At 46.8% G+C, this 21,487-nt stretch overlaps 1 protein-coding gene across 2 annotated transcripts in view; it reads left to right on the forward strand.

Moving 5' to 3' along the window:
• tex2l (testis expressed 2, like) overlaps positions 1 to 21,487 on the forward strand; it is a 39,199-nt gene that overhangs the window by 12,451 nt on the left and 5,261 nt on the right. Inside the window, exons 2-9 of one of the 2 annotated variants that reach the window (XM_029764937.1) lie at positions 7,624 to 9,112; positions 10,158 to 10,358; positions 10,665 to 10,992; positions 11,507 to 11,757; positions 11,857 to 12,006; positions 12,182 to 12,281; positions 14,657 to 14,816; positions 16,019 to 16,156. In XM_029764937.1, the coding sequence (XP_029620797.1) occupies positions 7,655 to 9,112; positions 10,158 to 10,358; positions 10,665 to 10,992; positions 11,507 to 11,757; positions 11,857 to 12,006; positions 12,182 to 12,281; positions 14,657 to 14,816; positions 16,019 to 16,156 (2,786 nt within the window). In that variant the 5' untranslated portion in view covers positions 7,624 to 7,654. The remainder of the gene's footprint in view (positions 1 to 7,623; positions 9,113 to 10,157; positions 10,359 to 10,664; positions 10,993 to 11,506; positions 11,758 to 11,856; positions 12,007 to 12,181; positions 12,282 to 14,656; positions 14,817 to 16,018; positions 16,157 to 21,487) is intronic. The other variant, XM_029764938.1, reaches the window with a different exon arrangement.

A 21,487-nucleotide genomic window follows, 5' to 3' on the forward strand; every position in this document is an offset into this window, starting at 1 on the left:
GACAGACTTGATTAGTTTCGGGCCGTAGGCAGACTCCCCTTGTTCCGGATCGTAGGCAGACCTCTTCCTTTCCACACTGTAGGCAGACTCATTAAATACATAGTTAATCATTTTTAGTTCCGGATCGTCAACTGACTTAGTTCCGGGTTGCTGATAGACTCCTTTGGTTCCGGGTCATACGCAGACCCACCCGGTTCCGGGTCGCAGGCAGACTCCCTCGGTTCCGGGTCGCAGGCAGACTCCCTCGGTTCCGGGTCGCAGGCAGACTCCCTCGGTTCCGGGTCGCAGGCAGACTCCCTCAGTTCCGGATCGCAGGCAGTCTCCCTCGGTTCCGGACTAGACACTGTTGCCGGATACTCTGGACTGCACACTGTTGCCGGATACTCTGAACTGCACACTGTTGCCGGATACTCTGAACTGCACACTGTTGCCGGATACTCTGGACTGCACACTGTTGCCGGGTACTCTGGACTGCACACTGTTGCCGGGTACTCTGGACTGCACACTGTTGCCGGATACTCTGGAATGCACACTATTGCCAAACTCTCGAGGCTGGGCTGACGCACTGGAAGCCTGATGCGTGGTACTGGTACTGGATGTGCCAGTCTGGGGACACGCACCTCAGGGCTAGTGCGGGGAGCGGGAACAGGCCGAGTCGGACTGGGCTGACGCACTGGAAGCCTGATGCGTGGTGCTGGTACTGGAGGCATCAGCCTGGGAACATGCACCTCAGGGCTAGTACGGGGAGCGGGAACAGGCCGAGTAGGACTGGGTTGACGCACTGGAAGCCTGATGCGTGGTGCTGGTACTGGAGGTATCAGCCTGGGAACACGCACCTCAGGGCTAGTGCGGGGAGCGGGAACAGGATGAGTCGGACTGGGCTGACGCACTGGAAGCCTGGTGCGTGGTGCGTGGTGCTGGTACTGGATATGCCAGACTGGAAACACACACCTTAGGGCTAGTGCGTGGAGCGGGAACAGGACGAGTCGGACTGGGCTGACGCACTGGAAGCCTGGTGCGTGGTGCTGGTACTGGATATGCCAGACTGGAAACACACACCTTAGGGCTAGTGCGTGGAGCGGGAACAGGACGAGTCGGACTGGGCTGACGCACTGGAAGCCTGGTGCGTGGTGCTGGTACTGGATATGCCAGACTGGAAACACACACCTTAGGGCTAGTGCGTGGAGCGGGAACAGGCCGAGTCGGACTGGGTTGACACACTGGACCGTAGAGGCGAACTGGCGGTCTCGAGCGAAGAACTGGCATCGCTCTTACTGGCTGGATGCCCACTTCCCCCTGGCAAATGCGGGGCGCTGGTATTGCGCGTACCGGCCTAAAAATACTTGGCCTCGCCACAGTACCCATTACCCCGAAGCACCGGACCTGTCCATTCACTGGTTGCCCAGAAAATGTACAGGGATTTGGCCTGGGGCTCACTCCTCGCCCAGCCAAACTACCCGTGTGCCCCCCCAAAAAAAATTATTGGGGCTGCCTCTCGGGCTTCAACGCCAGTCGTGTTCCCCGGTAGCGTTCCCGGTCCTCACTAGACTTCCTCCATGGGCCCTCTCCGGCCAGAATCTGCTCCCACGTCCATTTCTCCCGTTGGTACATATTGAATTCCCCTTGCTCCTTACTCCGCTGCTTGGTCCACTTGTGGTGGGAGATTCTGTAACGGTTGTCGTCTGGAATGGAGGACCAAAACGCAGCAGGAATGTGGATGCTCATCTTGTATTTATTTTAAACCAAGAAAACACCAAAATAACAAAAGAAGAACTCACGAACAACAAAACAGTCTTGTCAGGCTCACACACACAAAACAAGAAACAATCTCCCACAAACACTAAACCAAACACATACCCATATATAGGACTCTCAATCAGAGGCAACGAGAAAACACCTGCCTCCAATTGAGAGTCCAACCCCAATAAACTAGACATAGAAATACAAGACTAGAGACCACATAGAAATACAAACATAGAACATTACCCAAAAACCCGGAAATAATAAATCACACGCCCTACTAAATAAACCACCACCCCGAACCACATAAAACAAATACCCTCTGCCATGTCCTGACCAAACTACAATAACAAATAACCCTTATACTGGTCAGGACGTGACACTAGGAGTGTCATGTGATGAAGATCATCAAAGGTTAGTGCTGCATTTAGCTGTGGTTTGGGTTTATGTGACATATATGCTTGCTTGGAAAATGGCTGTGTGATTATTTGTGTCTATGTACTCTCCTAACATAATCTAATGTTTTGCTTTCGCTGTAAAGCCTTTTTGAAATTGGACAATGTGGTTAGATTAACGAGAGTCTTATCTTTAAAATGGTGTAAAATAGTTGATTGTTTGAGAAAATTGAATTGTGGTATTTTAGTTGGTTTTGTATTTCACGCCGTGCGATGCCATTGGCTGTTGGCTAGGGGTTCCGCAGGCGGAACGGGGTTCCACTAGCGGAACGTCTGTCCTCAACAGGTTTTAAATTGTCTGTAAATCTATGGCAAGACTTGAAAATGGCTGTCTAGCAATGATCAAAAACCAACTTGACAGAGCTTGAATAATTTTTTAAAGAATAATGTGCAAATATATTACACAATTCAGGTGTGTGCAAAGCTCTTAGAAACTTATCCAAAAAGACTCACAGCTGTAATCACTGCCAAAGGTGATTCTAACTGACTCGGGGGGTTGAATACTTATCTAATCAAGATATATGTTTCATTTTTCATATTTTTTACAAATGTTTGAATTTTTTCTTCCACTTTGACATTACAGAGTATTTTGTGTAGATTGTTGACAAAAAAATGACAATTAAATCCATTTTAATCTCACGTTGTAACACAACAAAATGTGGAAAATGGATGAAAGGGGTATGAATACTTTCTGAAGGCACTGTATGTGTTGGTTAAAAGTAGTGCACTATAAAAGAAATAGGGTGCTATTTGGGATGCAGAACATGTCTGTGACAGCACAGTGCTGCCACTGGTTTAGGTCATGGATTACTACAGACTGAGCAAAGGTCTTTATTCTCAGAATATGTGGTAACGCTTTGTTTGGATAGATGCTCTACAGACTATCAGTAACATTTCAACTAACTATCTACTAAACCTAGCCCTAACTCTACACTTAACCCTTATCCTAAACCTAAACTTAACCCTTACCCTAACCCTTATTCTAAACCTAACCCTAACTGTAACCTTAGCAAGCAGTTACTTATCAACAGATAGTTTGTTGATAGTATGACCATCTGTAGAGCATGTTTGTGTGTGTGTTTGTGTGTGTGCACTCATGCACCTGTGTACATTTCTACTATTCATGTAAATGCACTGTGCACCCATTTACCCTGCAGAACTTGCCTTCTATCCCCCTGTCCCCAGGCTGGGAGGCAGGTCTAATGCTGTCTGCGACTCTGTGACTCTAATATCTGATGGCTCTCCAGCCCATTTTGTCTGAAGGGATTACAGAGAATCTGCTGCCAGATGCTGTAGAATTTGTGCCATAGCTCCATAATGCAGTTACATAACCAACCACAGATGGTGGAGTTTAACTCACAGAGTAATTGACCTAGTCTGCATCTGAAATGGTATCTTATTCCCTGTCTATACATTACATGACTGAAAGTATGTGGACACCTGCTCGTCAATCATCTCATTCCAAAACCATGGGCATTAATATGGAGTTGGTCCTCCCTTTCTGCTATAACAGCCGCCATTCTTCTGGAAAGGCTTTCCATAAAATGTTGGAACATTGTTGTGGGGACTTGTTTCCATTCAGCCACAAGAGCATTAGTGAGTTTAGGCACTGATGTTGGGCGATTAGGCCTTGCTCACAGTCGTTGTTCCAATTCATCCTACAGGTGTTCAATGGGGTTGAGGTCAGGGCTCTATGCAGGCCAGTCAAGTTCTTCCACAGCGATCTCGACAAACCATTTCTGTATGGACCTCGCTTTGTGCATGGGGGCATTGTCATGCTTAAACAGGAAAGGGCCTTCCCCAAACTGTTGCCACAATGTTGGAAGCACAGAATCCTCTAGAATGTAATTGTATGCTGTAGCGATAAGATTTCCCTTCACTGGAAGTGAGGGGCCTAGCCCAAACCATGAAAAACAGCCCCATTATTCCTCCTCCACCAAACTTTACAGTTGGCATATGCATTCGGGCAGGTATCGTTCTCCTGGCATCCGCCAAACCCAGAATCGTCCGTCGGACTGCCAGATGGTGACGCTTGATTCGTCAATCCAGGGAACGCGTTTCCACTGCTCCAGAGTCCAATGGTTTGGCTGAAATAGCCACTACTTTTGTATATATACAGTGCATTCGGGAAAGTATTCAGACCCCTTGACTTTTTCCACATTTTGTTACGTTCCAGACTTATTTTAACATTTATTTTATTTTTATCTACAGTACCAGTCAAAAGTTTGGACACACTTACTCATTACAGGTATTTTTTTTATTTTTTTACTATTTTCTACATTGTAGAATAATAGTGAAGACATCCTAACTATGAAATAACACAAATGGAATAATGTAGTAACCAAACAAGTGTTCAAAAAATGAGTAGGTGTTTCTAAACTTTTGACTGGTACAGCAAACACAATACCCCATAATGACAAAGCTACATTTTTTGGAATTTTTTGCAAATGTATTACAAATAACAAACATAAATACCTTATTTACATCAGTATTCAGACCCTTTGCTATGAGACTCGAAATTGAGCTCAGGTGCTTCCTGTTTTCATTGATCATCCTTAGAATGTTTCTACATCTTGATTGGAGTCCACCTGTGGTAATTATATTGATTGGACATGATTTGGAAAGGCACACACCTGTCTATATAAGGTCCCACAGTTGACAGTACATGCCAGAGCAAAAACCAAGCCATGAGGTTGAAGGAATTGTCCGTAGAGCTCCGAGACAATATTTCTGCATCATTGAAGGTCCCCAAGAACATAGTGGCCTCCATCATTCTTAAATGGAAGAAGTTTGGAACCAGCTGGCCACCTGGTCAAACTGAGCAATCGGGGGAGAAGGGCCTTGGTCAGGGAGATGACCAAGAACCCGATGGTTACTCTGACAGATCTCCAGAGTTCCTCTGTGGAGATGCGAGAACCTTCCAGAAAGACAACCATCTCTGCAGCACTCCACCAATCAGACCTTTATGGTAGAGTGGCCAGACGGAAGCCACTCCTTAGTAAAAGAAACATGACAGCCTGCTTGGAGTTTGCCAAAAGGCACCTAAAGGACTCTGACCATGAGAAACAAGATTCTCTGGTCTGATGAAACCAAGGTTGAACTCTTTGGCCTGAATGCCAAGCGTCACGTCTTGGGGAAACCTGGCACTATCCTTACCGTGAAGTATGGTGGTGGCAGCATCATGCTGTGGGGATGTTTTTCAGCTGGAGGGACTGGGAGACTAGTCAGGTTCGAGGGAAAGATGAACAGAGCAAAGTACAGAGAGATCCTTGATGAAAACCTGCTTCAGAGCGCTCAGGACCTCAGACTGGGGCAAAGGTTCACCTTCCAACAGGACAACGACCCTAAGCACACAGCCAAGACAATGCAGGAGTAGCTTCAGGACAAGTCGTTGAATGTCCTTGAATGGCCTAGCCAGAGCCCAGACTTGAACCCGATCAAACATCTCTGGAGAGACCTGAAGATAGCTGTGCATCGAAGCTCCCCATCCAACCTGACAGAGTTTGAGAGGATCTGCAGAGAAGAATGGGAGAAACTCCCCAAATACAGGTGTGCCAAGCTTGTAGGGTCATACACAAGAAGATTCTAGGCTGTAATCACTGCCAAAGGTGCTTCAGCAAAGTACTGAGTAAAGCATCTGAATACTTATGTAAATGTGATATTTCCATTTTTTTATTTATATATTTGCAAATATTCTAAAATCCTGTTTTTGCTTTATCATTATTGTATATTGTGTGTTGATTGATGAGGGGGGGAAATGATTTAATCCATTTCAGAATAAGGCAGTAACGTAACAAATATGGAAAATGTCAAAGGGTCTGAATACTTTCCAAATGCACTGTAGTGCATCTCATAGGGTCCTTATCATCATCTTCCTTCTGTCCACTGATCTACACATGCTCTTTTCTTGGACTAACTTGGACTACTAGCTGCCTTTAATGCCTATAATGTTATAGCCAGGCCTACTGCCAATTCTGCCATTCAGCTCTTTAATACCATGGTGTAGAATAGATGTTAAAATGCAGGCTGTCAAAATGGCTGCCCGGAGGAGGTGATTGAAAGCATCTCTGACTACCGTTCATCTTAGTATTACATAAGCTGCTCTTTAAGCTGCTGAAGCAGTCATCAGATCATGTTGGCGGGCTGCTCTGGACTGTTCTGGGTTCTGACGGCAGGGATCAGAGTAAAACCAACTGATGTCTCTTAGACGAATGAGTACCAGAGACACATACAGTACATCTTATTTTCTCTGAGAGTGGAATCTGAAGTGCCTTGATTGAGATTAATCTAAAAATCACTTGGTTGCATGGCAACAATGCAGAGACGTGTGTATAATAGATCCCCAATCATACGATTGGTCAGAGCTGAAGTGCACATTGGCTTACTCTATGATGTGATAGGCCAACACCCCTACAAACAGTGTTTACATCAGGCTTATATGAAAAATTTATTTTCCCTGTTCATATACATGAAATTATTCATATATTAGTCTAGCCTTGTGAATGAGTGTAATCTTACCTTTTAATCAGTACTTCTTCCACCCCAAATCTGCATGGTATTTGGAGCAACAGGCCCCCAAAGTACAGCATTGGAGTCAAGCCCAGTGCTCTGTCCTACTTTAAACAACATTTGGGGAGGAAACTCTCTTATCTATTTCTGTATAGGCCCTACTTTCCAAGCACACACCTACACACATACAGTACACACACACACACACACACACACACACACACACACACACACACACACACACACACACACACACACACACACACACACACACACACACACACACACACACACAAATCACTAGTCAGTTTAATAATGCCACTTCAATCATGTTTACATATCTTGCATTACCCATCTCATATGTTTATATTGTATTCTATACCATCTATTGCATCTTGCCTATGCCGCTCAGTCACTGCTCATCAATATATTTATATGATATATTCTTATCCCATTCCTTTACTTAGATTTGTGTGTATTAGGTAGTTGTTGTAGAATTGTTATATTACTTGTTAGATATTACTGCACTGTCGGAACTAGAAGCACAAGCATTTCACTGCACTCGCATTAACATCTGCTAACCATGTGTATGTGACCAATAAAATGTCATTTGATTTGATTTGAAATGTGAAGTGACAGCAGCGGGAGACAGAGAGGTTGTTAACGGGGGCCTAATTCAGATGTAGGCAAATGTCAACACAGAGATTTAAAATTATGTCATTTCCCTTTGCTTGCCAAGCTACATTCACACCTCCTTGCATGAACACGACGGGCGGTCTCTCACTGAAAGGAATGCTAATGATGAAAATGAGGCGTAACATATGAAAAGAAGCTCTCTCTCTTTCTCTTCTCCCATTCTCCTGGGACTTAATCGTGAACAGTAGCTGACTGGGTTGCTCTTTCTTTTGCTGACTCCTAGGTGCCTCGGGTCTACAATGATAAGACAATAAATGGCAGAGATAGGAGAAAATGTGGCAAGAGGAAGAGAAGGAGGAGATGATGGAGTGGGAGGTTTAAGGCCACCTCATGACCCCCAGAGCCCGGCCCACTTTCCCTCTTCTGCTCCCCCAGTTAGGGCCCACCATGGTGGGCTCAGGAGGGGCATCGTGATCCAGCTAACAGGCACAGAGGGTGAGTGGGACAGTCTGGATGACAACGAGCTCATCTTCCCCCTTGAACACAACGACTATGACGACCAGACTCCCTACATCTCCCTCTCCAAGGAGAGACAGAACTCCACGGAAGAGGAGAAACAACACTGCCTGCACTCCCCAGCCTTCCACGTTCCCCTCTCCCCCTCCTCACCTGGGTCCCTGGGGGACTGCTCCAACTCAGCCCCCAGCTTCCTCTCCCCCAGCCCAGCCACCCCCACCCACCGGCCACTGGCTAGCCTGGTCAAGTCCCTGTCCACGGAGCTGGAGCTCCCTCATGGCTCATCCCTCAGACCCAGGCCCTTCCTCAGCCTAGTCAAGTCCATCTCTACTGAGATCTCCCGCTCAGAGCCAGAGGTGTCGCAGTCCAAGTCTGACTCCCGCCTCAACCTGCACCTGCAGTGGAAGAACCTGACTCAGCCTAAGGGAAGGAGTGACGGAGACTCCCGTACCGCGCCACCCTCGCCCATCGCTCTATCCCCGTCCGAGGGCACCAAGGCGGGCTTCTTCAAGATGGAGCTGGAGGACACAAAGCGGAAGTTCTCTGAGGCCATGCAGGAGCCTATGTTCAGTAAACCTATCAGTATTTTCAGTAAGATCATGGGGGATGAGAAGGATAATGCAGCAGCAGGCAGCCCCAAGCACCAGAGAGCTACAGGCTCCCCCAGCTCCAGAGGTGTCTATGTGGGGAAGATGGACAGCACGGAGGTGGGCGTCACAGAGTCTCCGCTGCGGAGCGCCAAGAGAGCGGACGGTGACTCTCCGCCGGTGTTTGACTGGCCGTGTGCCAGACATCCCAGGAAGGGTCTGCCCACTAGAACATGTTCTGTCCACGATCACCACGGTAACAAACTCAACGACAATTCAGAGGAACTGGAGATCTGCACCTACGATGAAGTCATGCAGGTCGTGGCCATTGAGAGTCATCATCACAGGCGCCCGCGGAGATTGCCTGGTTCACTGATCTCCTCAGGACCCCATCGTGTGATTGTTCAACCCACCTCTCCACCTCCTCCACCACACATGGTGTTGTTCTGTGTGGCTGTGTTGTCCTACGCCTACTTCATCCTTCCCCTGGGCCCCTATATGTCAGGCCTGGCTCTGGGCACGGCCTTTGGCTTCCTGCTGGGGCTGCTGCTCATCAGGCTGGGCTCAACCAGACACACAGCTCAGCCACATCCACACAGAGACGTTCAGGCCCTGACGGAGGTTGTTAAGCAGGCTGATGCCCTCGGCAACGAATCAGACGTCCTCAAGGTAAGTTAATGTTCAATAGTGAAAACTTTTTCCTCCAAAAAAGATAAGAAGCTGAAGGTGAATTCCTTTTTGTACACTTCATTTCTCTCAGCACAAAAGACCAGCTAGGTCTGAATGGGAACTTATAACCATGGAGCCAGAAAATGGCCTTGGTCTTTACAGATCTTGACATCCACACAAGAATTGGCTGAATAGAAAACTATCTTTTTAAATCCTCCATACTGTGGCATGCACTTCTTAGAACTTTTGTTCCTAAAACAAGTCAGCACTTCCCATTCCCCCCTCTCTCCCTCACTGAGCCTGAATCCTTTCTAATGTGGTGCCTGTGCGATAGCTCAAAGTGCCAGGAATGCAATTAACGTCGGCCAATAAAAAGTTCCTCCAAACTTAAAGAGATACAGAGCCTCATTAGTGTTGTCTCCCTTGGCCGAGAACAGCAGGGCAGAGCACAGAAGAGCAGAGCACAGCCCTGCCAGATGCAGGGTATAGCTCCGACCCAGCATAGTCAGCTCTAGAGGCAATTAACTGAGCAAGAGAGGCTGGGGCTGTGCAATTTCCCAGGTTCATTGGCAGGCAAAACATTCTTATCAGTGGTAAAGTGTAGCGCCACCGGGGGAAAGAGAGGTTATCTTCGCGAGGAGGGATAATTCTTTTGGTTAATTGGTGGGTTTGTTTATAAGGTGGATGTCAGACTGAGCCTTGATGTGAACAGTTAGTCGTGGACATCAGTGCAAGGGAGTTTTGAGACTTTTCCTCTAACACTAACACCATTTAAATGACCTCGGCACCCCGAAGAGTCAAGTCTAATATTGCTAGATATTTTGCTTTGTAGCTTTCTCTATTTGTCATGGTGTATGTTCACTCTTTGACTAACTGCATTGAGATGTGTTCTGAAGGACAAGCTATTATCAACATATAAAATAGCTGGTTACACAACAGCTTGTCTTAGTCATTGAAGCATGCTCTCTCACTGTATTCCCATGTAACGTTCAGGTATTCGCTTACTGTCTCACTATATAACTGGGTATATTCCCATTGGTTTCAGGGCTGGCTGAACGAGATGTTTGAATACGACCCAGAGACCTACCACCTGTCCCTGACCCACTCTGTGTTCGCCACCCTGGAGGGGCACTGCCTTCGCCTGGACTACCCCAGGAACAACATCAGCCGCAGAGCCACCTACGATGAAAAGCCTCCCGAGGCTGTGGTTGTCAGCTCACGCTGCTTCCAGCTACGACACAGCAAGGTCTGTCTGCTTGGTCTGTCAACTTAGCCTCGCTGTTCAAAGCTTAACGCTTCATTTGAGGAAATATGACGCAAGGTTTTATATTTTATTCATTGACTTCATAAAACATTGAGATGTTTTAAAATTTATTTTATGTGTGTGTTACATACAATAATCACATCAGTAGTGGTCCTCTGTAGCTCAGTTGGTTTAGCATGGCATAGCATGGCGCTTGCAATGTTTTTTGAGATGGTCTGAAAGCATAATAACCAGATGTATTAATGTTGTGTTATAAGAGGTTTCTAATAAGTCTAGTTGTAATACCAGGTGTTCCTGCTGCCCTCTGAGCTAGCCCGTAAGAGGCTGTGGAACCTGAAGTACCCTATCTGCATTGAGCTGGCAGAGGGAGAGGGGGTCATGGAGGAGGAGAGGGGCACAGTGGAGACCCCAAGAGAGGAGCAGGGGGGAGACCCCCAACTCCAAACACGACCCACCTCCAACCCCAAACCAGCAGCCAACCTCCCTACAACCCTATACCTCTTCGGACGGACAGGAAGAGAGAAGGAGGAGTGGTTTCATCACTTCCTGTCCGCGTCCACGGTAATGGAGAAGGAGAAGGAGAATGAGAGGCCTGGCAGATGTGTGTCCAGATCAGGTAGGATAAACTGTTTTTGTTGTTTTGTATGGTTGTCTTTTTTCCTCATTTAATTGACTTTGTGTTAGTATTTTATTTGTGTTTTTTGCGTAATGACAAAGCTTCACAGTACATATATTGGCCATGAAAATATAATGCATTAGCAATACATGTGGAAAGGGAAGGATAAATCAAGCAAATGTTACTCTAGTGGATTATATGCTCCAGTTCCATGTATTCCAGGATGATTCATTTCTAGATTACAGATGCGTGGACATGTAGGAGAATATAGTACTGTCGTGATGCTCTCAAAGCACTTAACCACACATGTTTCTGCCCCTGCTCTGGTCTGTCCTGGTAGTAAACTGAACAGTGCTGTCCTCCATCTTAGACAGTCCACTAAGTCCCCTGAAGCTAAATCTATCGCTGAGAATATTACACATTTCCATACAGATGCACTCTCATGTAACACTTAAAAGAAATGATCACAACAATGTAAAATCTGTGAACCGACAGCTGTCATGTCTGTATCTAGATGTGCCGGTAGTGCGAGGGGTGAGCCCCTCAAGACGGTCCCAGGACAGCAGAGGTTCCAGCAGGATTGGGAGCACTGAAGAGGACCTCCCCATTCCCCCTTCTGCCCCTTCCATCCAACCATCCAGGGTGGGCTCTCCGCTGCTGGACTACCCCACCTACATGGCTCGTTTCCTGCCCTCAGAGCAGCCCAGCCCCCTGCCCAGTCCACCCCTCAACAGCACAGAGACAAGCCCCACCAACAAAGTGAGGATGAGATCCGCTGACCACCTTAATGAAACATCTAGAAACAGATAGATTATATAATTAAATAGTGTGTTAATCTGTAGTGGCGTATCTATTTCCCTACAGTGCACCTGTGATTTCCCAGAGTTCCCGGGGGAGGGCCACACTGACTGGGTCAATGCACTGATTGGTCGAATATTCTGGGACTTCCTGCGCGAGAAATACTGGGTGGACATTGTCTCCAGAAAAATCCAGAAGAAGTTGAGCAAAATCAGAGTGAGTATGGGAGCTCTCACAGTGTAAAATCCCCTCTTCAGAAGTAAGGGGAGCTTGTACAATGTTTCTATTTGGTCATTTTCTAGTAGTATATAGCCAACGTAACCACACAATCCACTGGAAACAAGTAAAACAGAGGAGCGAAATGACATTTCTTTGTTTGTTTTGTGTGCAGCTGCCTTACTTCATGAATGAGCTGACTCTGACTGAACTGGACATGGGCTCCTGTCTGCCCCAAATCACCAGCGTGTCCAGACCTGTGGTCAACAGCAGAGGCGAGTGTCAACGAGAAAGCTCACTCTTCCTTTTTACTCTCCCTGATGTTTCTGCCGTGATGACTAGGGCCTGGTGTTTTCCAGACCATGTGACCTGACCAGGAGAAACTCTGCGGCCCAAATATGGTCAGGAATAACTCCTGACCCTAATGATGACACAGCGATACAGCCCACTCTGCATACAGTACATGAAACGCTCAGAGCACCAATTAGTGAAAGACAATGACAGCGTGTCATACTTAGTCTAATCTAGATTCTGGAGGGGTACTTAGAAGCAGATTAAATGGATTTGCCCTGATTATGAAGGTCTGCAAATTACAGCAAATTACGACAGATTATAATTCCCCAAAAGAATGATGGTGACAAATGTGGACTGTGCAGGGGGAGCTCTGTATAAATCTGTAAATGGGATGGTGTGTGATTAGAGAGGCATGGATGTGACGTAGGTCATGTTGCCTTGCGCAAATTGTGATGCAAGCAGAGAGACATGAGGAAAGGGCTTATAGACTAACCCTCTTTGGAGGTACTAAGCTAACACATGGAATTGTTTTAAGATGGTCATACCATGGATAATTTAGCTATTTTAGGACCCCCTTATGTGTAATAATAATAATAATAATAATTATAATATTTGCAAAAATATTTAATTTGGCCTTTAGTACTATCGCCCATAGAAACACATTGAATTCATAAATGGCAAAAAATATTGTAAAAAAAACTTAGCATAAGGAATAAGGTTTTGAAGTATCTGTCCTATATCTAGCAGATATAAGAAAGCTCAGGAAATATATATATTTTTTGGGACACATATTTAACCCCTTATTTTTTGGGGCACAAAACTACCTCTATACTTCCATTTGTTTGTATGGGGTTCCTTCAGACGAGTCCCATGGCTATTGTGGGGTTTATATAGCAAAATGGAGAACACCATCGTGTTCCTGAGAGTCTGCTCTTTCCATAGAAGGGTCATAACATTCGGACGCTACATAAATTTCTGTGAGAAGACCGATTTTCGGGATGTCTCATGGTCTGACAAACAACGCTGTAGCTCAGCCACCTTCCACCGTAGATGTGATATCTCTAGCATAATCTGACAGATTGAGATGTGATATCTCTATTATGATCTGACAGATTGAGATGTGATATCTCTATCATAATCTGACAGATTGAGATGTGATATCTCTATCATAATCTGACAGATTGAGATGGGATATCTCTATTATGATCTGACAGATTGAGATGTGATATCTCTATCATAATCTGACAGATTGAGATGTGATATCTCTATCATAATCTGACAGATTGAGATGTGATATCTCTAGCATAATCTGACAGATTGAAATGTGATATCTCTATCATAATCTGGCAGATTGAGATGGGATATCTCTATTATGATCTGACAGATTGAGATGTGATATCTCTATCATAATCTGACAGATTGAGATGTGATATCTCTATCATAATCTGACAGATTGAGATGTGATATCTCTAGCATAATCTGACAGATTGAGATGTGATATCTCTATCATAATCTGACAGATTGAGATGTGATATCTCTATCATAATCTGACAGATTGAGATGTGATATCTCTATTATAATCTGACAGATTGAGATGTGATATCTCTAGCATAATCTGACAGATTGAGATGGGATATCTCTATCATAATCTGACAGATTGAGATGTGATATCTCTAGCATAATCTGACAGATTGAGATGTGATATCTCTATCATAATCTGACAGATTGAGATGTGATATCTCTATTATAATCTGACAGATTTTGATGGGATTGTTTTATTATGTTACTTAGATTGACGCACGGGTGCGTCAATAGACTATTAAGGACAAGCCAGCAAATCCTGTCCAAGCACTATAAGTGCCCCCGTTTGTATGCGTTCGCAGATGCACACACTCAGAGACACACACACACATAGACACACATAGACACACACACATATAGACACACCATCACCAAACCAATATGCTGCATGTCCCCAGCAGGAGGTAACAGCTCCCTGGCTCACTGAGATTACAACAGATTACTGTAATAATATCGACTCATCTGATGCTCAGTACTCTATCATAATCAGATGACATGAGCAATGGACCATCTCTTCCCTCTCAATCATCTGATCTGTCTCTTAATCTCTGTTCTTGTGTGTGTGTGTGTGTGTGTGTGTGTGTGTGTGTGTGTGTGTGTGTGTGTGTGTGTGTGTGTGTGTGTGTGTGTGTGTGTGTGTGTGCGCGCGCGTGTGTGTGTGCATGCGTGAGTGTGTGTGTGTGTGTGTGCGCGCGCGCGTGTGTGTGTGTGTGCATGCGTGAGTGTGTGTGTGTGTGTGCGTGCATGCGCACGTGTGTGTGTGTGTGTTCTCCAGGCTTGTGGCTGGAGCTGGAGGTGGTATACACTGGGGCCCTGCAGATGACCCTGGAGACCAAGATCAACCTGTCCAAACTGGGCAAGGAGGGCAAGGAGGGCAAGGAGGGCAAGGAGGGAAGCCTGGACACTGACAGCCTCACTGATACTGGCAGCCTAGGGTCAGTCACATTACAGTTAGTACTGCACTCGTCTAAAAGAAAATATATGGTTTACTGTACAACATGCATTTTACGTAGTACAACTAACATTATTATTTAATTGTAAATTGAACTGCAAAATTACTAGCCTGGGTTCCAGTCTGTTTGTGCTATTATGGAATTTTTGCACAAAACAGATCTGGATTTCAGGCTACAATATAACCACTGCCTTCTATGCTGACATCCTGGTAATGATTAGCTGCTATGCTCTGTCAGAGGGGGCAGACAATTAATGATAATTAAGAGACCAACCTACAAAATCCCTCTTACTCTGTCAAACTCCTCTAATAGTGAATCTTTGAACAGAGCCTGTGGATGACAGAGCTCTCTATACATGACAGAGCTCTCTGTACATGACAGAGCTCTCTATACATGACAGAGCTCTCTATACATGACAGAGCTCTCTGTACATGACAGAGCTCTCTGTACATGACAGAGCTCTCTGTACATGACAGAGCTCTCTATACATGACAGAGCTCTCTATACATGACAGAGCTCTCTATACATGACAGAGCTCTCTATACATGACAGAGCTCTCTGTACATGACAGAGCTCTCTGTACATGATAGAGCTCTCTATACATGACAGAGCTCTCTGTACATGACAGAGCTCTCTATACATGACAGAGCTCTCTATACATGACAGAGCTCTCTGTACATGATAGAGCTCTCTATACATGACAGAGCTCTCTATACATGACAGAGCTCTCTATACATGACAGTTGATTAGTTGGTCTGTTTCCAGATTTAAATGGATTCCTACAGTAGATCCTTGTTCTGTCATAAAAATATCCTCTTATTTGTTAAGCATGTATGAGCTTGTTTTTACAGCATGTTTGGCTCTGCTGAATATGGTTTTATTTAGGTGTCAAATCCATAAAATGTCTCTATTAGGTTTGTGGATAAAGCTAGGGTTGGGGCTGAACTGTGGACATGAAGCTAAGGTTGAACTCAGATGAGGATTAAGGTTAGTCTCAGTGAGAGCTGAAATTATTTTTCTCTCATGCTTAGCCAGAGCGACTTACAGTAATACATTTTCACTCTTTTTTGTATTAGTTGCCAATGGGAAGCGAACCCACAACCCTGGCATTACAAGTGCCACGTTACACCAACTGAGCCACACGAGACACTCAGGAAGCCTGTGTTGTTGTGTTTTGTGTCCAGGTCCAGACCCATCCTCAGTGTTTTGGCTGACAGTGATGAAGAGTCCTCCAGCGCCGGCTCTTCAGATGAGGAGGAAGTACTGCTCTCAGAACACCAAAGCATTGTGGGAGAAAAGGGGACTCTACCTGGTGCTGAAGGGTAATTGATGTCTCTTTCTCACCAAATATAGACGGCCATGTAGAATGATGCGGCCAGGAGTTTTTCCTGACTGTGACCTGGCTGTGACCTTGTGCTGTATTTGCCTCGATTCAATCCGTAGCGATGACATTCGGTTTTGTAGCTCGTTTTACATTTAAAGGCAATGTTCCCACGTTAGCAGAGACTGCATTCACGGTAAACGCTGCATATGTCGGCTTAATCGTAAATGATCTTGACATTTCAAGCGTGCTATAGCGCTGAACTTGGAGCCCTAATATCTTCTATAGTCACAACCAGAGTTGTGGACTCGAGTCACATGACATGGACTCAAATATGACTCCAGTCACAAATTTGATGACTTTAGACTCAACCTGATAGAAAATAAAATAACTTGGGACTTGACTTTGACTCGAGACTGATGACTTGAACTTATCTGGCCAGGTTTTGTAATGTTTTGTCACTCATTTTGGGGCAGTCTATGTGGATTACTGTACACCAAGCCAGAGACAGCAGCACAGCATCGCCCTTGCAAAAAAACCTGCAACAGATTGGCTAGTGAAACGCACACTCGGCACTGTGATTGGACCAGCAAACTGTCAATCAACACAGGTCGGGTGGCGAGCTAGTGAACAGATTGCTAAATTGCTGTACAGCTATGGGATCGGGTGCACCGCAAATGTCAAATTATAGAAGAGTGGATTGCCGTAATACATATACAGCTCCAAAAATTGCTTGGTGATTAAGAACACTTTGCAAGCTCATCAGTAATGGGGCAACAATTGCTAGCATAGGCCTTCTGGTATTTTGGTGTGCAACAATTGCTTTAAATTGGTAATTTACATATGAAACTTGCATTTTGAATTAGTTTACAATGTATTATTACTGTGGTAAAGATGCACCATTGCACACCTCTTCACTTATGCTCTCCAAACTGCTTTTTTTCTCTTGTTTAAGTGTTTGCTGTTGCTTTCACACGTTAAAGTGCATAGGCCCTATCTGGTAAATCTATATTCCATCTAATACTACAATAATTGATAGCGTTTCATCATTCCATCCCTGTACCGTTTATTGTGCACATGAACGTTCACAAGACTTATCTGTCACGTCCTGACCAGCAGATGGAGCTATTGTATTAGTTTTGGGGTCAGGACGTGGCAGTTTTGTGTGTGTGAATGTTTGTTGGTGATTGGGACTTCCAATTGAAGGCAGGTGTGTTGAGTTGCCTTTGATTGGAAGTCCTATATACGTGTGTGTGTTTTTCTTTGGGGTTGTGGGTAGTTGTTTTTGCACTGCGTTTAATAGCCTGCAGAAATGTTGCTGTTGTCATCTTTATTGTTTTGTCAAGTGGATGTTTTACTCCTTTTTTTGGTCATTAAAATATGAGTATCCATATTCCCGCTGCGTCTTGGTCCTCTTCTCTCCAGTACGACATTTTCTGTGACGAGTACGACATTTTCTGTGACAGAACTACCCACCACCAAGGGACCAAGCAGCGGACGAACGAGGAGGAAGGATGGACCTGGGAGGACAAGTTAAGGGAACCCGAGAGGCAGCCCCAATCCTTTTTTGGGGGGGGCACAAGGGCTGTTTGACAGGGTAAGGATGGAGCCCCAGGCCAGCTCCCCGCACTAGCCCTGAGGTGCGTGTCTCCAGGTTGGCACATCTAGTACCAGCCCCACGCATCAGGCGTCTAGTGCGTCAGCCCAGCCTCGCCAGTCAACAGTCACCAGAGCTGCCCGCCAGTCGTAAGTCACCAGAGCTGCCCGCCAGTCGTAAGTCGCCAGAGCTGCCCGCCAGTCGTAAGTCGCCAGAGCTGCCCGCCAGTCGTAAGTCGCCAGAGCTGCCCGCCAGTCAGGAGTCGCCAGAGCTGCCCGCCAGTCAGGAGTCGCCAGAGCTGCCCGCCAGTCAGGAGTCGCCAGAGCCGCCCGCCAGTCAGGAGCCGCCAGAGCCGCCCGCTAGTCAGGAGCCACCAGAGCCGCCCGCTAGTCAGGAGCCACCAGAGTGGCCCGTCTGCCCGGCGATGCCAGAGTGGCCCGTCTGCCCGGAGCTGTCAGAGTGGCCCGATTGCCCGGAGCTGCCAGAGTGGCCCGATTGCCCGGAGCTGCCAGAGTGGCCCGACTGCCCGGAGCTGCCAGAGTGGCCGACTGCCCGGAGCTGCCAGAGTGGCCCGACTGCCCGGAGCTGCCAGAGTGGCCCGACTGCCCGGAGCTGCCAGAGTGGCCCGACTGCCCGGAGCTGCCAGAGTGGCCCGACTGCCCGGAGCTGCCAGAGTGGCCAGACTGCCCGGAGCTGCCCGAGTGGCCCTCCTGTCCTCCGGCCCAGCCCGAGTGGCCCTCCTGTTCTCCGGCCCAGCCCGAGGGGCCCTCCTGTCCTCCGGCCCAGCCCGAGGGGCCCTCCTGTCCTCCGGCCCAGCCCCAGTGGCCCTCTTGTCCTCCGGCCCAGCCCGAGGGGTCCTCTTGTCCTCCGGCCCAGCCCGAGGGGTCCTCTTGTCCTCCGGCCCAGCCCGAGGGGCCCTCCTGTCCTCCGGCCCAGCCCGAGGGGCCCTCCTGTCCTCCGGCCCAGCCCGAGGGGCCCTCCTGTCCTCCGGCCCAGCCCGAGGGGCCCTCCTGTCCTCCGGCCCAGCCCGAGTGGCCCTCCTGTCCTCCGCCCAGCCCGAGTGCCCCTCCTGTCCTCTGGCCCAGCCCGAGGGGCCCTCCTGTCCTCCGGTCCAGCCCGAGTGGCCCGTCTGCCCAGCGCAGCTATCGGCGCCACCAAAGTGGGCGACGCCGAGGGTGGAGCAAGGTCCACGTCCTGCACCTGAGCCACCTCCAGGATAGGTGGGTTGGGGAGGGAGGGTGTAGCACAGTGCCGTCGTTGACGGCAGCCACCCTCCCTTCCCTCCCTTATTGTTTAGGGGTTATTGTTTAATGGGTTTTTGTTGGGGGTTTTTTGTTGGTGTTTTCTGTTGGTAGGTGCATTCCGGGGTCTGCACCTTGAGGGGGGGGGGTACTGTCACGTCCTGACCAGCAGATGGAGCTATTGTATTAGTTTTGGGGTCAGGGCGTGGCAGTTTTGTGTGTGTGAATGTTTGTTGGTGATTGGGACTTCCAATTGAAGGCAGGTGTGTTGAGTTGCCTTTGATTGGAAGTCCTATATAGGTGTGTGTGTTTTTCTTTGGGGTTGTGGGTAGTTGTTTTTGCACTGCGTTTAATAGCCTGCAGAAATGTTGCTGTTGTCATCTTTATTGTTTTGTCAAGTGGATGCTTTACTCCTTTTTTTGGTCATTAAAATATGAGTATCCATATTCCCGCTGCGTCTTGGTCCTCTTCTCTCCAGTACAACATTTTCTGTGACGAGTACGACATTTTCTGTGACATTATCTGGTAGAAGTTCTGTTTATTTCATATTTCCTGGGTTATGTCGGACTTCCGTTTGTCTGCGCTTTGGAGTCAGAACGTTAAATAAGAGAAATTGGTTGTTGGTGTTGAAATATCATTAACAATCATTCATCTTGATTAAAAGGAATGTAACAATGGAAGTGGAAATGGCCTTTTACATTGTAGAACCAGTTTAGGGGTTGTAATTGCCAATTGGGTAATTGTATGGTTCTGGGGACCAAGTGATTATATCATATAGGCCTACCTGTTTGAGCTCCTGTTAGACAGATTCCATGTGGTTTCTCAAGGGGAGGCTGTACAGTCCTGTCCTCTACCTGTTTGAGCTCCTGTTAGACAGATTCCATGTGGTTTCTCAAGGGGAGGCTGTACAGTTTTGCCCTCTACCTGTTTGAGCTCCTGTTAGACAGATTCCATGTGGTTTCTCAAGGGGAGGCTGTACAGTCCTGTCCTCTACCTGTTTGAGCTCCTGTTAGACAGATTCCATGTGGTTTCTCAAGGGGAGGCTGTACAGTTTTGCCCTCTACCTGTTTGAGCTCCTGTTAGACAGATTCCATGTGGTTTCTCAAGGGGAGGCTGTACAGTTTTGCCCTCTACCTGTTTGAGCTTCTGTTAGACAGATTCCATGTGGTTTCTCAAGGGGAGGCTGTACAGTTTTGCCCTCTACCTGTTTGAGCTCCTGTTAGACAGATTCCATGTGGTTTCTCAAGGGGAGGCTGTACAGTTTGCCCTCTACCTGTTTGAGCTTCTGTTGGACAGAGTCCATGTGGTTTCTCGAGGGGAGGCTGTACAGTCCTGTCCTCTACCTGTGCCCGTTCAGATAGGACAGGTTAAGCCTGATACAGAGGCGATTTCTTTTGGCCTATTGCCCTTGTATATTTTGTATATGGCGCATTCACCATTGGATCACCTGTAAATAAATGTACACTCCGAGCACTTCAACCTGCCTTGCCTTCTGCTGATTTCATGCCCTTATGGCTGCTACAAATAAAGGGCCGTCTGGTAGCCTCAATAAATAGACAAGGATTTGTAGTTGAACAAGTAGATTTTATTTTTTACTCGACTTGAGACTTGACTTAAACTTGTGACAGGACTTGACTTGACTTGCTCTTAGAATGCACGATATGGACTTGACTCGAGTTTTGCCCCGTCCCGCTTGGGACTCTACTTGAGACTCGGACCTTGTGACTTGAGACTTGCTTGTGACTCGAAAAATAGTGACCTGGTCCCACCTCTGGTAACAACAGATACAGTGCATTCGGAAAGTATTCAGACCCCTTCCCTTTTTCCACATTTTGTTATGTTACAGCCTTGTTCTAAAATTGATTGAATAAAATATGTTCCTCATCAGTCTGAACACAATACCCCACAATGGCAAAGCAAAAAGAGGTTTAGATATTTTTGCAAATGTATATAAAAAAAAACTGAAATATGACATTTCCATAAGTATTCCGACCCTTTACTCAGTACTTTGTTGAAGCATCTTTGGCAGCGATTACAGCCTTGAGTCTTCTTGGGTATGACGCTACAAGCTTGGCACACCTGTATTTGGGGAGTTTCTCCCTTTCTTCTCTGCAGATCCTCTCAAGTCAGGTTGGATTGGGAGTGTTGCTGCGCAGCTATTTTCAGGTCTCTCCAGAGATGTTAGATCGGGTTCAAGTCTGGGCTCTGGCCGGGTCGCTCAAGGACATTCAGAGACTTGTCCCGAAGCCACTGCTGTGTTGTCTTGGCTGTGTGTGTAGGGTCGTTGTCCTGTTGGAAGGTGAATCTTCGCCCCAGTCTGAGGTCCTGAGCGCTCTGAAGCAGGTTTTCATCAAGGATCTCTCTGCACTTTGCTCCGCTCAACCTACCCTCAATCCTGACACTTAATTGTTTATTTTTTAAACCTTCATTTAACTAGGCTTAAAAACATCCCCACAGCAGGATACTGCCACCACCATGCTTCACCGTAGGGATG

Source organism: Salmo trutta, chromosome 10, assembly GCF_901001165.1.
Source record: "Salmo trutta chromosome 10, fSalTru1.1, whole genome shotgun sequence".
Lineage (NCBI taxonomy): Eukaryota > Metazoa > Chordata > Actinopteri > Salmoniformes > Salmonidae > Salmo > Salmo trutta.